Source organism: Micropterus salmoides, unplaced genomic scaffold (genome assembly GCF_014851395.1).
Source record: "Micropterus salmoides isolate LMB-PRFRI ecotype aquatic unplaced genomic scaffold, ASM1485139v1 Ms_hic_scaffold_18, whole genome shotgun sequence".
In the NCBI taxonomy this organism is placed as follows: domain Eukaryota; kingdom Metazoa; phylum Chordata; class Actinopteri; order Centrarchiformes; family Centrarchidae; genus Micropterus; species Micropterus salmoides.
The window spans coordinates 27,596,317-27,612,530 of NW_024040928.1; the positions used below are offsets into that span (position 1 = coordinate 27,596,317).

Consider the following 16,214-nt stretch of genomic DNA (forward strand, 5'->3'; position numbering starts at 1 on the left):
TAGTAGAACAGGCCCGGGGCTGTCTCCTTCTACACTCTCGAGTTAAATTAAAACAGACAGCAGAGAAGATTCCACCCAAGACTGAAGATGAACATGAGGTATTTGCTAAATGAGACATTCCTATTCGGGATGTTTTAGGTTTGTTTTTAAGCTTGAAAACAAGAAACAGAAGGTCGTTAGAGGATGTGGTTATTTACATATGGACAGGTTTAGGACTATCCTAAATGTTAAAGAGCATTAATCCCTGAACATGAAGATGTCATTCAGAGACCTGCCCAGAGTACCAGCTGATTTCTTTGTAAACATCGCCCTCTAGTGACAGAAAACACACAGTGTTACTACCAAAAATATGCAGTTTCCTGATTTTGTACAAAGATTTTGAAACATTTACTTGAAGCAATATATAAAAAAAATCTTCTCATGTGAGGCAAGGCATTGACTGTTAAATTTATCATGAATCAACAAATGCATAACTGTTGGCGAAAGCTTATTTCTACACAGCACTCCCTGTGAAGGTTTGTCTGTGTTCAAAATTACATTCCTAGTATTTACATTTTCTCCCTTAATTTAGAGTTACAGTATCCACACAGTGGCCATAGTGAGGAAATACTGAAGAATACTGAAGATAATAGAAACACCTGTAAAGTTCAACAGCAGCACAAACCACCAGCGGTGCAAAGTAACTAAGTACATTTACTAAAGTACTGTACAGGATAACATATTTGAGATCTCTTTACTTGAGTTTTTTTTTTTCCTTCAACTACACTACAAAAAAGAAGAAATGTTGATCTTTTTTCTTCACTACATTAACCTGACAGATGTAATTACTAGTTTACTTTACAACAAGACACATAATGAAAATGATCATTAAGTGCTGCCAATGTGAAATAATTAGCATAGCCTCAACCAACTACAAGAGAAAATACTGCTTGACATTTAATGCTTTTGTACTGTTACTTAACATTTTCAATGCCAGACTTCAACTTTCTTATAGTGTATTTTTACATTTAGGTATCTGGTAAGTACACAGGACTGAATGATCTTCTGTAATGATCATACAGTTGCACCAAAACTGAACATCATAAGCTTCATGAGGGGAGGATTTACTGCAGGGATGTTGTAGTAGACTGAATATTATTAGTATTTGCTAGGTGTGCCTGATAAACTGGATACTGAGTGTAATAAAAGGTGTTTGAGCCAAATACAAAGTCTTAAAACAAAGACAAATTTCCAAGGGATCAGAGCATCAACAGAGTACAGCAGGTGTCAAATGTTCCTGGAAATCAATTTATAAATCATTTAAAATAACTTTTAAATTTTCAAGGTCGAGCTAAATGTATGCACTAAAACTTTGAAACTAGCTATGCAAGCTTCAAGACAGACTCAAGTAAGGTCAAGTTTAGTTATTGGAAACATGTCTGACATGCATGAGTCTTTTTTTTTTTGTAGTGAAATATTTAAAAAGCATCAATAATAACAATTTGACCCTGCAACATAAAATATGTCAAAGGACCCGTGACCTCGCTTTCAGTCTGCCTGTTTAAACCCTTTTGTTGTTTCCTCCAGAGGAATTCAACGATAACACCCTGAGTCCGGAGCCGAGTGACTCCGAGCCACAGCGTCTACATGGCGAGGGGCTGCGCATCTACGAGACCTACTGCCTGGACGAAAGCATCGACAAGAGCCTGTGCTGTATTTAAGAAATCAAAGAAACACTCATCAACAGGTTTTAGTCATGAGAGGCATTTTTTTTTAATTGATGTCATCAGAGAGATTACAAGAAATAAATATTGATCCCATGAACGTGAAACAACATCCCACCATGACAGGAAACACGCAGCCCGGCACAGACGGAGGATCATCATCTTTCTATACAACAACAGAGCGGCTGGCCTGTTTTTAAAGTGGAAGTAAACGGCTGAAGCAGCGGAGTCGTTATTTCTTCTGAGGGAACGCTGCCTTCACCAGTTCATACACAACATACGCAGCTCCTGAAAGGAAAAACAAGGCCGGTTAGCGGGACATGATATAGAACAGTTAGATTAAACAACAACTGTGCAGCAACAAAAGCAGAGACGACGGATCTAAAGATATTTCTTAGAGGGCTTAAATGATGTAAGACAGGTCTATCTTGGAGTCGTTAGCGGACCCTATAAGTGTTCACTGACCTTCCAGCTCTAGTTCATTCTCTCATGTAACTGTCCTTGTTGGGGAGAAAGCATTTAGACTGATAAAGGAGGTTGGCAGATATTCTCTGGGAATCTTAGGAGAATGTTTAAAAGAACGTACTGGCTCCGCAGATTAGAGTACAACTCATGGAGAGTCATAGATTCCAACCTGACACAGCATTGGAATATAAAAATCAGACAGACTGGAACTATGTAGAAAGTGTTGCATGAAGGACACACAACGTGTCTTGATTTGAACCAACAGAGTCTTCACACATGGATAGAGGGGTGAACATGAACCTTATTCAGACACTTAGTTAAACTCTGTAGATCAAAGACGGATAAATATCTCCAGAGAGGAAGTATTCTTGAGAGTTGGTGTTGGTATGCTGGCTCTGCATGTCCTTGTCCAAGTCTCATTAAACCTTGCTAAATTAAGTCTTCATCAGTCTGCGAAACGCCTTCGTCGCACCTGATCCTGCCTCACAATAGTTCTTCAACACCGGATCATTAAGCTCCTGCGATGACTGCACTAATCCAGCTTTTAATGTGAGGGTGAACATGCTTTGTGAGTGTTGTTTTTAGAAAAGGAACTGTTATATCAGAGGTCTGTGGTGTAATCATTGTTATATGAACTTTCCTTTACGTAGCTGCAACAGGTGAAGTGGTCGGAAGTTTAGTGGGTTCTGTGTTACAGGATTGCCAGATGAACTCAACCAAGGAATAAAGCTTTTTGGTGGATTGTATGTTGGGACTTTTCTGCATCATCCCATCGCCTAAACAGACTGTGGCGAGGTTGCGTAAGTTAGCTGTTTATATTATTGACTGCGGGGTCTCACCACGCTTCACCTGGTATCTTTTTTTTTCTTACCGAGGAGGACATCAATTTGAATCCGGACCATTTAAGTTATTTGAATGAACATTGTTTGCAATGTTTGTTTGGTGTGTCGCAGTGCGGCTGAGCGAGTGTGTTTAATCCTGATTTATCTCTAGATACACGCTGTTGAACCCATCATATGGATTTTCTTTCGTTAATGTAATGTATACAGTTGCAGCTTGAGTGTTTATTGGGGTTATTTAGGTTTTGTTTAACTAAAGTAAGCAGGCCGCTGGCTGTAATCACCTCAGAAGGTCCCGTTACCTTATCTAACTTTTCTCTTGCTGTTTTGGTGTAAGGCAAATTGTTACAATTCTGGCGGCTTTGACAAGAAACAATTCTGCAGGAAAAAGATGATGAAGTTTAAAGCAGATGGGGATCTTCTCACCCAGGACAGTGAGGGTCATCGTTGTTCTGTACAACAGAGCGTCGACGGTGCCTCCTTTTAAGTGAACTGGCATCCCGTTATCCTCCTGCGGGCGAGAAAATGATAGAAAACTGCATTGAATCACGGGTACAATGAGCGACACCTCTGCAAGATGACTGGATTTTTACACCTGGGTCATAAAAAAAAACAACAAATCAGTCCCAGGCTTTTCTTCTTCTACTGTATGTTTGTTTATTGTACAAACTACTACTGGAGACATCGAACAAGCTGCTAAAAAGGGGTCACCACTAAACTTACCTGAAGACCTTTTCAAGCTCACGTTTAAGCCTGGCTTTTAAAGAAACACTACTTGTTCTAGCCGTAGTCAACAGGAAAGTTATTTGCTACACTACTTTATTTTAAAGAGACACATCTGGAGATATTCTATATTTTCCTTCTCGTCAAATCTCAGCAAAAGACCAGTTCAGTCGTCTCTTTAAATGTTATGTCGATGGCGGAGAGCTGAAAACAAAATCCTTTCACGTACAATTGTCCTCCTAGATGGGAAAACAATTCAGATTATTAAGAAACTCAGATTACTGAGACCAACCTTATCATGTACAACTGATTTCCTCTCCTTTAGCTTGTTCTTCACAGTAATTCAGTTAGACTGCAAGTCTGAGTGTCCAATTTATTTAACTTCTTCTAAATATTGGCATTAAAGCCAACATTCTGCTATCATGATCATTTTCACCCACAATAATCTAGTAAAAACAACCAGACTGGCCTTTTGGAAATTTGCATTAAGGCTGCAATTACCAATTATATTTTATTGTCCATCAGTGTGCAGATTATTATTATTATTATTATTTTTAAATCAGTTAGTCTATAAAAATGTATTACCAGAGCCCAAAGTGCCCTTTGTGAAACCAAGAGTCCAAAACCCAAAGACTCTTCATTTACTCATAAAGGACAAAGAAAAGCAACGTTTCCTCACATTTAAGATGATGAACCAGCACATGTTTGAGCAGAGTCCCCATTAGAGACTTAAAGGGACTGTTTAGAGAGTCAGAGCTCTTCAGGGTGCGATGACCCATCAGGCATCAAAAGGTTTACAGCTCATCATGCAGACTGGATTCAATCATTGCGGGTTGTAAAAAGCATATTTCAGCGGCCATCACCAGCGCAGGAGAACAAACCAGCCATAAAACTAGTTTGTTTAGTCTACAAGACACCTGGGCAGCTTGTTAAATCACCAAGTTCTTCATTTTCACACTAGCAGGGGCGACGTTTGGCTGCCTGAGCTGTGAAAGCAGCAGCAGCAGACACTATAATCTACTCCCCGGCCTTGCTCGACATCAGTGAAGCTCAACAAGTACTGCGTGTAGGTATTTAACTCACTGCAGGTCCAACATGCATCATTAGTACTTCACTTGTTAGATACCAGCTACTTATCTTTGGAGCTACAATGACAGAAGTTTCATGGCTTCATGAGAAGAACCACTGCTAAAGAAATGAAAATACGCACCATTCAGCATCTGTAATATAAAATCATGTATATTCCTGAAGTTCTCATATAGAGAACTGGAGTTTATGGAGTTCAAACAAACCACTTCCTGTCTGGAAAACTGCACCATGGTCAGATTTTTTTTGCCTCATATTTTCAAGGTTTGATTTCTCCAAACGAGACTGAACTGCCACAGAGGGAGGAAGTATCTGACCTCATTAAACAGGTCTGCTTTAAGCCTTTCAAGATTCTTAGCTTATGTTCTTATCTATTCTCTGTGTTTATGAAAACCTTTGTTTACATTTTCAGGGGCCGCAAGCAGCAACATTTCTCATAACTCTTACATGCATGAGGGTAATGCTTAGTCATTCTGTGGCAGCAGTGAACAGTTTCTCAAGTTTAACCCTGAAAACACGGACTAAAAAGGATTTGGACGACTCACTACAGCTTCATATAGCATATAATACCCTTATTTGAGACCTCTGCACTCCGTCTGTGACCTTGTGATTTTGTTACCTACTGAGAAATATCACAGCGTCATTTATTTTTTTTTTCCTGCTGTCCAGCATCGGTTTTAGATCTTTTAAGATGTTTTTGTGATCTCACAGACGTCTGCTGTCTGACCAGAATGGTAATGAAATGTTTGTCTTTCTCTTCTTATTCAGTGAATGAGCATTAAGATCGTTTTTGCAGCAGGTCCGGCAGTTACCGGTGCAGTCGGTGGAAATTTTGGGTTTAGACATTGGTTTCATTCTGGGTAAACTAACTATCACTCAGGGCAAAGAGAACTGTGAGATCACAAACTCGCTTTGAAGCTGTAACCTCCTGCCGGATAACGGGTAACAAGATGATGTTTAATGTTTTGCAAAAGGAAACTATGACAGAATCACAGGGTGACCTTGGTAATACGGTTTAAATAACTGTCATATTAATAAGGATATCCTCTGAGGCGGATATAAATGATGTTAATCACTTTACATGAGATCAAACCACTTATACGTAACAAAAATACTTAATTAGCTTTTTGTTAATGTTTTTTTAAACCAACTTGCTAAGAATAATTTATTCAGACAAAAAAAGAACTACAACTTTGTATCATAGCAATAAAACAGGAGAAAATTGAATAATTGAGCCGAGTCGAGCATTTCCCATTAATTGCCTAATTGAATTAATTGACTGTGAAGGGCCAAGTCTCATTACGAACCGAATATATTTTTACACTTCTCATAACCAGAAAGGTGGCGGGGCACCCCTGGAGTTCAGCGATGTGTAAATCAGTACTCGTTTACAAATCCTGTTCTTAGGCACCAAAAGTGTTTTTACCTTAGCTGAATGAAAAGAAATAAAACTATGCTGAGAGTTCTCGTCCGGTAAGAGCATTGATAAAGAACCGAGCAAATAAGAGTACGGACGAGATAAAAGATACAATCCAACTGACACCAAACCCTACAGCTGGTTGGATAATCCCAATTCTGATCCCTTCATCGACTTCGCCTCTTTCACCAAATGTTTTTTTTGCGATTCTTATGTAGTTGTACTTTAGGAGATTGCAATTACTTCATCATTGAGCATAGCTGTTTCACATCACTGAGTGTAATGTGGAAAACTGCATCCTGCATGTGTGTTTTTTTTTTTTATAAATATTGTGATGATAATAGATTTTGACGGTTTTACGTCAAAGTACCTCCTCGGGGTAAGAAGTAATTTGACCGCAACAGCAGCACCTAAACCCCTCCAGAAACCGAGGGAAATCCTGAATGTGTTCATGATTAAATTGTTTACAAAAACAGAAGGTTCTTCTTAGATCTAGCCTCTTAATTTCAGTCTCAAAGTGCAACAGATTGAAGCATTTAAAAATGAACATGACTTTTCTTTCAGTCTCCTGTGGGAAACACTGAGGTCACGCATAGTATTTCATCCCAGCTTCGCACATAAAGGAAAACTTTGACTACCTAAACCACTGACACTGTACTAGATGAGATTACAAACGCTATAACTACAAATGTGAATTATTATAGTCTTTAAAAAGGTTGTCAGGAAATCGGACAGTTTTTGAACACCATGATCATAACAGCACATCTGAAGGTCAAAAGTAAAACTTAAGGTCAAACGAGACGTTACGTGGTTTAAAACAGGGTCTTATAATACTGTAGTAACGTGAGCGGTTTCTTGTGGATTTACCTGAAACGCCTTCTGTTTCTGTGGGACTTTGTTGTCGACCTGTCGGCGGGCGGAGCTGGTGAAGGTCCGCCGCGCCACCTGCTGGAGCGCCTGCAAAACAACAACAAACCGGCAAAGTCATCACACACACACACACACACAGACACACGAGGACGTGGGTGGCATTACTGAACCCGCTTTTAAACACGTTTAATGTTACATACATATTTACATCGAATACAAGCGGCTAGAGGCGAGAAGTGCTCGTTAAACTACCGCGGAAGCTAAGCTAAGCTAAGCTAATGCTAACTCTTCCGGCGGCTTTGACCCCTAACGTTAGCTTCGCACTTTCTATCCGCGCTTTTCCTTTTCCACGGCTATCCAGACACATATACATATTTAATTAGTTGAATGATAATTATACAATGGAAAGGCACACTTTCAGTAGAAAACAGACTTACAAATAAGTGTCTGTAACTGTTCATCTTCACAGTCTGTCCGCAGTCGCTTCTCTCACACAAGGACGCCGGAAAACTCCACTTCCGCTTTCAGCTTCTTCTTCTTCTTGTTCTTGTTTCCGGCAGACTAGACGCATCTGTGGCGTATTGCTGCCCTCCTCTGTTCGCTATTCACATCTCAACGCTAATTGCCTATATCATTTTGTATAAACCAGTTTTATGTAGGCGCTCGATCACTTTCTTCATTTTGTTCCAACTATCTAAGTTAACTAGGGTGCGCATGCTAAATATAGTTTCTCCAATTGCTCCCAGGTCTCTAAACAATTTCCTCCTTGGCGAGAGTATTTTCTACAAAGAACTAATACATGCTTCACTGTTTCCTTGTCTCCACATTCACATTTTCCATCAGGGTGTTTACCAATCAGAGCCAGCCCACAGTGCCCAAATCTCAGTCTGGACAGAACTACTGCATCTTACCTCTAAAATCACATCTTCCTTTCTCTAAAGTTCTTTGTTCTGAATAATATGTTCTCCCCTTTCTTTCGTTTTCCCATGATTTTTGCCACATTTCTTTCACTGACCAATTTATTATTTCTGTGTAATCTGGTAACCCATATTGTAAATTAATTTGAACTCTTTCCTCCAGCACGGCCTTCTTTGCCACCACATCTGCCTCCTCATTACCCTCCACACACATGTGCGCCTGTACCCACACAAACCCCACCTCATACCCTGCTTTGTGAATTCTATACAACACCTGCATAATTTCCACAAGTAAATCGGGTCTAGATTTCATTATCGTATCTTTAATTGTAATCAGAGTTGCTGCTAAGTCGCTACATATAACTGAATATTCCTGTTTATTATCTTCTGCAATTATTTAGAAGCCGAGATGGGTTTCTTTGCTTGAAATGTTCAGACAAGATTAACTTGTCCACATCCAGCACTAGAAGGTAAAACACACAGACAAAGATATGTTATGTCTATTCTGTGTAGTTCTTCTGATATTTTTTAGAAGCCGAGATGGGTTTCTTTGCTTGATATGTTCAGACAAGCTGAGCTTGTCCACATCCAGCGCTAGAAGGTAAAACACAGAGACATGTTCTGCTATTTCCGTGTAGTTCTTCTGCAATTATTTCAAGCAGGTAAGTCTGACCAGTTTTAAACAAGCATTTCCACAGTGTAATAAAGGTTTCTGTTATGTCCATGTCCTTGTTATTGGGTGTTCTCAAAAGTGATGCGTTCCCTTCGATAGCTCAGTTGGTAGAGCGGAGGACTGTAGATTCATAATGTCAGAAATCCTTAGGTCGCTGGTTCAACTCCGGCTCGAAGGAGGTGCTTTATGTTTGTGTCCGACTGACAAAACAAGAAGCCGAGATGGGTTTCATTGCTTGATATCCAGCGCTAGAAGGTAAAAGACAGAGACGTGTTCTGCTAATTCTGTGTAGTTCTTCTGATATTTTTTAGAAGCTAAGATGGGTTTCTTTGCTTGATATGTTCAGACAAGCTGAGCTTGTCCACATCCAGCGCTAGAAGGTAAAACACAGAGACATGTTCTGCTAATTCCGTGTAGTTCTTCTGCAATTATTTAGAAGCTGAGATGGGTTTCTTTGCTTGATATGTTCAGACAAGCTGAGCTTGTCCACATCCAGCGCTAGCAGGTGAAACACAGAGACATGTTCTTCTAATTCTGTGTAGTTCTTCTGCAATTATTTCAAGCAGGTAAGTCTGACTTTAGTCAACAATGAACCAGTTTTAAACAAGCATTTCCACAGTGTGATAAAGGTTTCTGTTATGTCCATGTCCTTGTTATTGGGTGTTCTCAAAAGTGATGCGTTCCCTTCGATAGCTCAGTTGGTAGAGCGGAGGACTGTAGATTCATAATGTCAGAAATCCTTAGGTCGCTGGTTCAACTCCGGCTCGAAGGAGGTGCTTTATGTTTGTGTCCGACTGACAAAACAAGAAGCCGAGATGGGTTTCATTGCTTGATATGTTCAGACAAGCTGAGCTTGTCCACATCCAGCTCTAGAAGGTAAAACACAGAGACATGTTCTGCTAATTCTGTGTAGTTCGTCTGCAATTATTTAGAAGCCGAGATGGGTTTCTTTGCTTGAAATGTTCAGACAAGCTTAGCTTGTCCACATCCAGTGCTAGCAGGTGAAACGCAGAGACAGAAACATGTTCTGCTAATTCTGTGTAGTTCTTCTGATATTTTTTAGAAGCTAAGATGGGTTTCTTTGCTTGATATGTTCAGACAAGCTGAGCTTGTCCACATCCAGCGCTAGAAGGTAAAACACAGAGACATGTTCTGCTAATTCCGTGTAGTTCGTCTGCAATTATTTAGAAGCCGAGATGGGTTTCTTTGCTTGAAATGTTCAGACAAGCTTAGCTTGTCCACATCCAGTGCTAGCAGGTGAAACGCAGAGACAGAAACATGTTCTGCTAATTCTGTGTAGTTCTTCTGATATTTTTTAGAAGCTAAGATGGGTTTCAGTGCTTGATATGTTCAGACAAGCTGAGTTTGTCCACATCCAGCGCTAGCAGGTGAAACACAGAGACATGTTCTTCTAATTCTGTGTAGTTCTTCTGCAATTATTTCAAGCAGGTAAGTCTGACTTTAGTCAACAATGAACCAGTTTTAAACAAGCATTTCCACAGTGTGATAAAGGTTTCTGTTATGTCCATGTCCTTGTTATTGGGTGTTCTCAAAAGTGATGCGTTCCCTTCGATAGCTCAGTTGGTAGAGCGGAGGACTGTAGATTCATAATGTCAGAAATCCTTAGGTCGCTGGTTCAACTCCGGCTCGAAGGAGGTGCTTTATGTTTGTGTCCGACTGACAAAACAAGAAGCCGAGATGGGTTTCATTGCTTGATATGTTCAGACAAGCTTAGCTTGTCCACATCCAGCGCTAGAAGGTAAAACACACAGACAAAGATATGTTATGCCAATTCTGTGTAGTTCTTCTGCAATTATTTAGAAGCCAAGATGGGTTTCATTGCTTGAAATGTTCAGACAAGCTGAGCTTGTCCACATCCAGTGCTAGCAGGTGAAACGCAGAGAAAGAAACATGTTCTGCTAATTCTGTGTAGTTCTTCTGATATTTTTTAGAAGCTAAGATGGGTTTCTTTGCTTGATATGTTCAGACAAGCTGAGCTTGTCCACATCCAGCGCTAGAAGGTAAAACACAGAGACATGTTCTGCTAATTCCGTGTAGTTCTTCTGCAATTATTTAGAAGCTGAGATGGGTTTCTTTGCTTGATATGTTCAGACAAGCTGAGCTTGTCCACATCCAGCGCTAGCAGGTGAAACACAGAGACATGTTCTTCTAATTCTGTGTAGTTCTTCTGCAATTATTTCAAGCAGGTAAGTCTGACTTTAGTCAACAATGAACCAGTTTTAAACAAGCATTTCCACAGTGTGATAAAGGTTTCTGTTATGTCCATGTCCTTGTTATTGGGTGTTCTCAAAAGTGATGCGTTCCCTTCGATAGCTCAGTTGGTAGAGCGGAGGACTGTAGATTCATAATGTCAGAAATCCTTAGGTCGCTGGTTCAACTCCGGCTCGAAGGAGGTGCTTTATGTTTGTTTCCGACTGACAAAACAAGAAGCCGAGATGGGTTTCATTGCTTGATATGTTCAGACAAGCTTAGCTTGTCCACATCCAGCGCTAGAAGGTAAAACACAGAGACATGTTCTGCTAATTCCGTGTAGTTCGTCTGCAATTATTTAGAAGCCGAGATGGGTTTCTTTGCTTGAAATGTTCAGACAAGCTTAGCTTGTCCACATCCAGTTCTAGCAGGTGAAACGCAGAGACCGAAACATGTTCTGCTAATTCTGTGTAGTTCTTCTGATATTTTTTAGAAGCTAAGATGGGTTTCTTTGCTTGATATGTTCAGACAAGCTGAGCTTGTCCACATCCAGCGCTAGAAGGTAAAACACAGAGACATGTTCTGCTAATTCCGTGTAGTTCGTCTGCAATTATTTAGAAGCCGAGATGGGTTTCTTTGCTTGAAATGTTCAGACAAGCTTAGCTTGTCCACATCCAGTGCTAGCAGGTGAAACGCAGAGACAGAAACATGTTCTGCTAATTCTGTGTAGTTCTTCTGATATTTTTTAGAAGCTAAGATGGGTTTCTTTGCTTGATATGTTCAGACAAGCTGAGCTTGTCCACATCCAGCGCTAGAAGGTAAAACACAGAGACATGTTCTGCTAATTCCGTGTAGTTCGTCTGCAATTATTCAGAAGCCGAGATGGGTTTCTTTGCTTGAAATGTTCAGACAAGCTTAGCTTGTCCACATTCAGTGCTAGCAGGTGAAACGCAGAGACAGAAACATGTTCTGCTAATTCTGTGTAGTTCTTCTGATATTTTTTAGAAGCTAAGATGGGTTTCTTTGCTTGATATGTTCAGACAAGCTGAGCTTGTCCACATCCAGCGCTAGAAGGTAAAACACAGAGACATGTTCTGCTAATTCCGTGTAGTTCTTCTGCAATTATTTAGAAGCCGAGATGGGTTTCTTTGCTTGAAATGTTCAGACAAGCTTAGCTTCTCCACATCCAGTTCTAGCAGGTGAAACGCAGAGACCGAAACATGTTCTGCTAATTCTGTGTAGTTCTTCTGATATTTTTTAGAAGCTAAGATGGGTTTCTTTGCTTGATATGTTCAGACAAGCTGAGCTTGTCCACATCCAGCGCTAGAAGGTAAAACACAGAGACATGTTCTGCTAATTCCGTGTAGTTCGTCTGCAATTATTTAGAAGCCGAGATGGGTTTCTTTGCTTGAAATGTTCAGACAAGCTTAGCTTGTCCACATCCAGTGCTAGCAGGTGAAACGCAGAGACAGAAACATGTTCTGCTAATTCTGTGTAGTTCTTCTGATATTTTTTAGAAGCTAAGATGGGTTTCTTTGCTTGATATGTTCAGACAAGCTGAGCTTGTCCACATCCAGCGCTAGAAGGTAAAACACAGAGACATGTTCTGCTAATTCCGTGTAGTTCGTCTGCAATTATTCAGAAGCCGAGATGGGTTTCTTTGCTTGAAATGTTCAGACAAGCTTAGCTTGTCCACATTCAGTGCTAGCAGGTGAAACGCAGAGACAGAAACATGTTCTGCTAATTCTGTGTAGTTCTTCTGATATTTTTTAGAAGCTAAGATGGGTTTCTTTGCTTGATATGTTCAGACAAGCTGAGCTTGTCCACATCCAGCGCTAGAAGGTAAAACACAGAGACATGTTCTGCTAATTCCGTGTAGTTCTTCTGCAATTATTTAGAAGCCGAGATGGGTTTCTTTGCTTGATATGTTCAGACAAGCTGAGCTTGTCCACATCCAGCTCTAGAAGGTAAAACACAGAGACATGTTCTGCTAATTCCGTGTAGTTCGTCTGCAATTATTTAGAAGCCGAGATGGGTTTCTTTGCTTGAAATGTTCAGACAAGCTTAGCTTGTCCACATCCAGTGCTAGCAGGTGAAACGCAGAGACAGAAACATGTTCTGCTAATTCTGTGTAGTTCTTCTGATATTTTTTAGAAGCTAAGATGGGTTTCTTTGCTTGATATGTTCAGACAAGCTGAGCTTGTCCACATCCAGCGCTAGAAGGTAAAACACAGAGACATGTTCTGCTAATTCCGTGTAGTTCGTCTGCAATTATTTAGAAGCCGAGATGGGTTTCTTTGCTTGAAATGTTCAGACAAGCTTAGCTTGTCCACATCCAGTGCTAGCAGGTGAAACGCAGAGACAGAAACATGTTCTGCTAATTCTGTGTAGTTCTTCTGCAATTATTTCAAGCAGGTAAGTCTGACTTTAGTCAACAATGAACCAGTTTTAAACAAGCATTTCCACAGTGTAATAAAGGTTTCTGTCATGTCCATGTCCTTGTTATTGGGTGTTCTCAAAAGTGATGCGCTCCCTTCGATAGCTCAGTTGGTAGAGCGGAGGACTGTAGATTCATAATGTCAGAAATCCTTAGGTCGCTGATTCAACTCCGGCTCGAAGGAGGTGCTTTATGTTTGTGTCCACCTGACAAAACAAGAAGCCGAGATGGGTTTCTTTGCTTGATATGTTCAGACAAGCTTAGCTTGTCCACATCCAGCGCTAGAAGGTAAAACACACAGACAAAGATATGTTCTGCCAATTCTGTGTAGTTCTTCTGCAATTATTTAGAAGCCGAGATGGGTTTTTGCTTGATATGTTCAGACAAGCTGAGCTTGTCCACATCCAGCGCTAGAAGGTAAAACACAGAGACATGTTCTGCTAATTCCGTGTAGTTCGTCTGCAATTATTTAGAAGCCGAGATGGGTTTCTTTGCTTGAAATGTTCAGACAAGCTTAGCTTGTCCACATCCAGTGCTAGCAGGTGAAACGCAGAGACAGAAACATGTTCTGCTAATTCTGTGTAGTTCTTCTGATAGTTTTTAGAAGCTAAGATGGGTTTCTTTGCTTGATATGTTCAGACAAGCTGAGCTTGTCCACATCCAGCGCTAGAAGGTAAAACACAGAGACATGTTCTGCTAATTCCGTGTAGTTCGTCTGCAATTATTTAGAAGCCGAGATGGGTTTCTTTGCTTGAAATGTTCAGACAAGCTTAGCTTGTCCACATCCAGTGCTAGCAGGTGAAACGCAGAGACAGAAACATGTTCTGCTAATTCTGTGTAGTTCTTCTGATATTTTTTAGAAGCTAAGATGGGTTTCATTGCTTGATTTGTTCAGACAAGCTTAGCTTGTCCACATCCAGCGCTAGAAGGTAAAACACACAGACAAAGATATGTTATGCCAATTCTGTGTAGTTCGTCTGCAATTATTTAGAAGCCGAGATGGGTTTCTTTGCTTGAAATGTTCAGACAAGCTTAGCTTGTCCACATCCAGTGCTAGCAGGTGAAACGCAGAGACAGAAACATGTTCTGCTAATTTGTGTAGTTCTTCTGATATTTTTTAGAAGCTAAGATGGGTTTCTTTGCTTGATATGTTCAGACAAGCTGAGCTTGTCCACATCCAGCGCTAGCAGGTGAAACACAGAGACATGTTCTTCTAATTCTGTGTAGTTCTTCTGCAATTATTTCAAGCAGGTAAGTCTGACTTTAGTCAACAATGAACCAGTTTTAAACAAGCATTTCCACAGTGTAATAAAGGTTTCTGTTATGTCCATGTCCTTGTTATTGGGTGTTCTCAAAAGTGGTGCGTTCCCTTCGATAGCTCAGTTGGTAGAGCGGAGGACTGTAGATTCATAATTTCAGAAATCCTTAGGTTGCTGGTTCAACTCCGGCTCGAAGGAGGTGCTTTATGTTTGTGTCCGACTGACAAAACAAGAAGCCGAGATGGGTTTCATTGCTTGATATGTTCAGACAAGCTTAGCTTGTCCACATCCAGCGCTAGAAGGTGAAACACAGAGACATGTTCTTCTAATTCTGTGTAGTTCTTCTGCAATTATTTCAAGCAGGTAAGTCTTACTTTAGTCAACAATGAACCAGTTTTAAACAAGCATTTCCACAGTGTAATAAAGGTTTCTGTTATGTCCATGTCCTTGTTATTGGGTGTTCTCAAAAGTGATGCGTTCCCTTCGATAGCTCAGTTGGTAGAGCGGAGGACTGTAGATTCACATCCAGCGCTAGCAGGTGAAACGCAGAGAAAGACATGTTCTGCTCATTTTGTGTAGTTCTTCTGCAATTATTTAGAAGCCGAGATGGGTTTCTTTGCTTGAAATGTTCAGACAAGCTTAGCTTGTCCACATCCAGCGCTAGAAGGTAAAACACACAGACAAAGATATGTTATGCCAATTCCGTGTAGTTCTTCTGCAATTATTTAGAAGCCGAGATGGGTTTCTTTGCTTGATATGTTCAGACAAGCTTAGCTTGTCCACATCCAGCGCTAGAAGGTAAAACACAGAGACATGTTCTGCTAATTCCGTGTAGTTCTTCTGCAATTATTTAGAAGCCGAGATGGGTTTCTTTGCTTGAAATGTTCAGACAAGCTTAGCTTGTCCACATCCAGTGCTAGCAGGTGAAACGCAGAGACAGAAACATGTTCTGCTAATTTTGTATAGTTCTTCTGATATTTTTTAGAAGCTAAGATGGGTTTCTTTGCTTGATATGTTCAGACAAGCCTAGCTTGTCCACATCCAGTGCTAGCAGGTGAAACGCAGAGACAGAAACATGTTCTGCTAATTCTGTGTAGTTCTTCTGATATTTTTTAGAAGCTAAGATGGGTTTCTTTGCTTGATATGTTCAGACAAGCTGAGCTTGTCCACATCCAGCGCTAGCAGGTGAAACACAGAGACATGTTCTTCTAATTCTGTGTAGTTCTTCTGCAATTATTTCAAGCAGGTAAGTCTGACTTTAGTCAACAATGAACCAGTTTTAAACAAGCATTTCCACAGTGTAATAAAGGTTTCTGTTATGTCCATGTCCTTGTTATTGGGTGTTCTCAAAAGTGATGCGTTCCCTTGGGATAGCTCAGTTGGTAGAGCGGAGGACTGTAGATTCATAATGTCAGAAATCCTTAAGTCGCTGGTTCAACTCCGGCTCGAAGGAGGTGCTTTATGTTTGTGTCCGACTGACAAAACAAGAAGCCGAGATGGGTTTCATTGCTTGATATGTTCAGACAAGCTTAGCTTGTCCACATCCAGCGCTAGAAGGTAAAACACAGAGACATGTTCTGCTAATTCCGTGTAGTTCGTCTGCAATTATTTAGA

At 40.5% G+C, this 16,214-nt stretch overlaps 1 protein-coding gene and 3 non-coding genes across 4 annotated transcripts; 3 read left to right on the top strand and 1 right to left on the bottom strand.

The window, feature by feature from the left end:
• Positions 1-1,727: 1,727 nt before the first annotated feature.
• LOC119909213 (cytochrome c oxidase subunit 7A2, mitochondrial-like) lies at positions 1,728-7,694 on the bottom strand. Its single transcript, XM_038727317.1, has 4 exons — positions 7,541-7,694; positions 7,101-7,190; positions 3,434-3,518; positions 1,728-1,991 (listed from the first exon to the last, which is right to left on the bottom strand). The coding sequence occupies exons 1-4, from the start codon at positions 7,562-7,564 to the stop codon at positions 1,936-1,938; spliced, it is 255 nt and encodes an 84-aa protein (XP_038583245.1). The 5' UTR covers positions 7,565-7,694; the 3' UTR covers positions 1,728-1,935.
• Positions 7,695-9,376: 1,682 nt separating this feature from the next.
• trnay-gua lies at positions 9,377-9,465 on the top strand. Its single transcript is given in 2 exon segments — positions 9,377-9,413; positions 9,430-9,465. It is a non-coding gene; the product is annotated as a tRNA-Tyr (tRNA).
• Positions 9,466-10,259: 794 nt separating this feature from the next.
• trnay-gua lies at positions 10,260-10,348 on the top strand. The gene is given in 2 exon segments: positions 10,260-10,296; positions 10,313-10,348. It is a non-coding gene; the product is annotated as a tRNA-Tyr (tRNA).
• Positions 10,349-11,017: 669 nt separating this feature from the next.
• On the top strand, positions 11,018-11,106 carry trnay-gua. The gene is given in 2 exon segments: positions 11,018-11,054; positions 11,071-11,106. It is a non-coding gene; the product is annotated as a tRNA-Tyr (tRNA).
• Positions 11,107-16,214: the final 5,108 nt, after the last annotated feature.

Bases quoted from the DNA above. Each gene is read 5' to 3' on its own strand.
- LOC119909213 (XM_038727317.1), bottom strand. From the start codon at position 7,564: ATGAACAGTTACAGACACTTATTT. The intron at 3,519-7,100 runs GTAAATCCACAA...TCTCGCCCGCAG, and splicing joins AGAAACAGAAGGCGTTTCAG to GAGGATAACGGGATGCCAGT. The intron at 1,992-3,433 runs GTGAGAAGATCC...TTTTCCTTTCAG, and splicing joins GATGACCCTCACTGTCCTGG to GAGCTGCGTATGTTGTGTAT.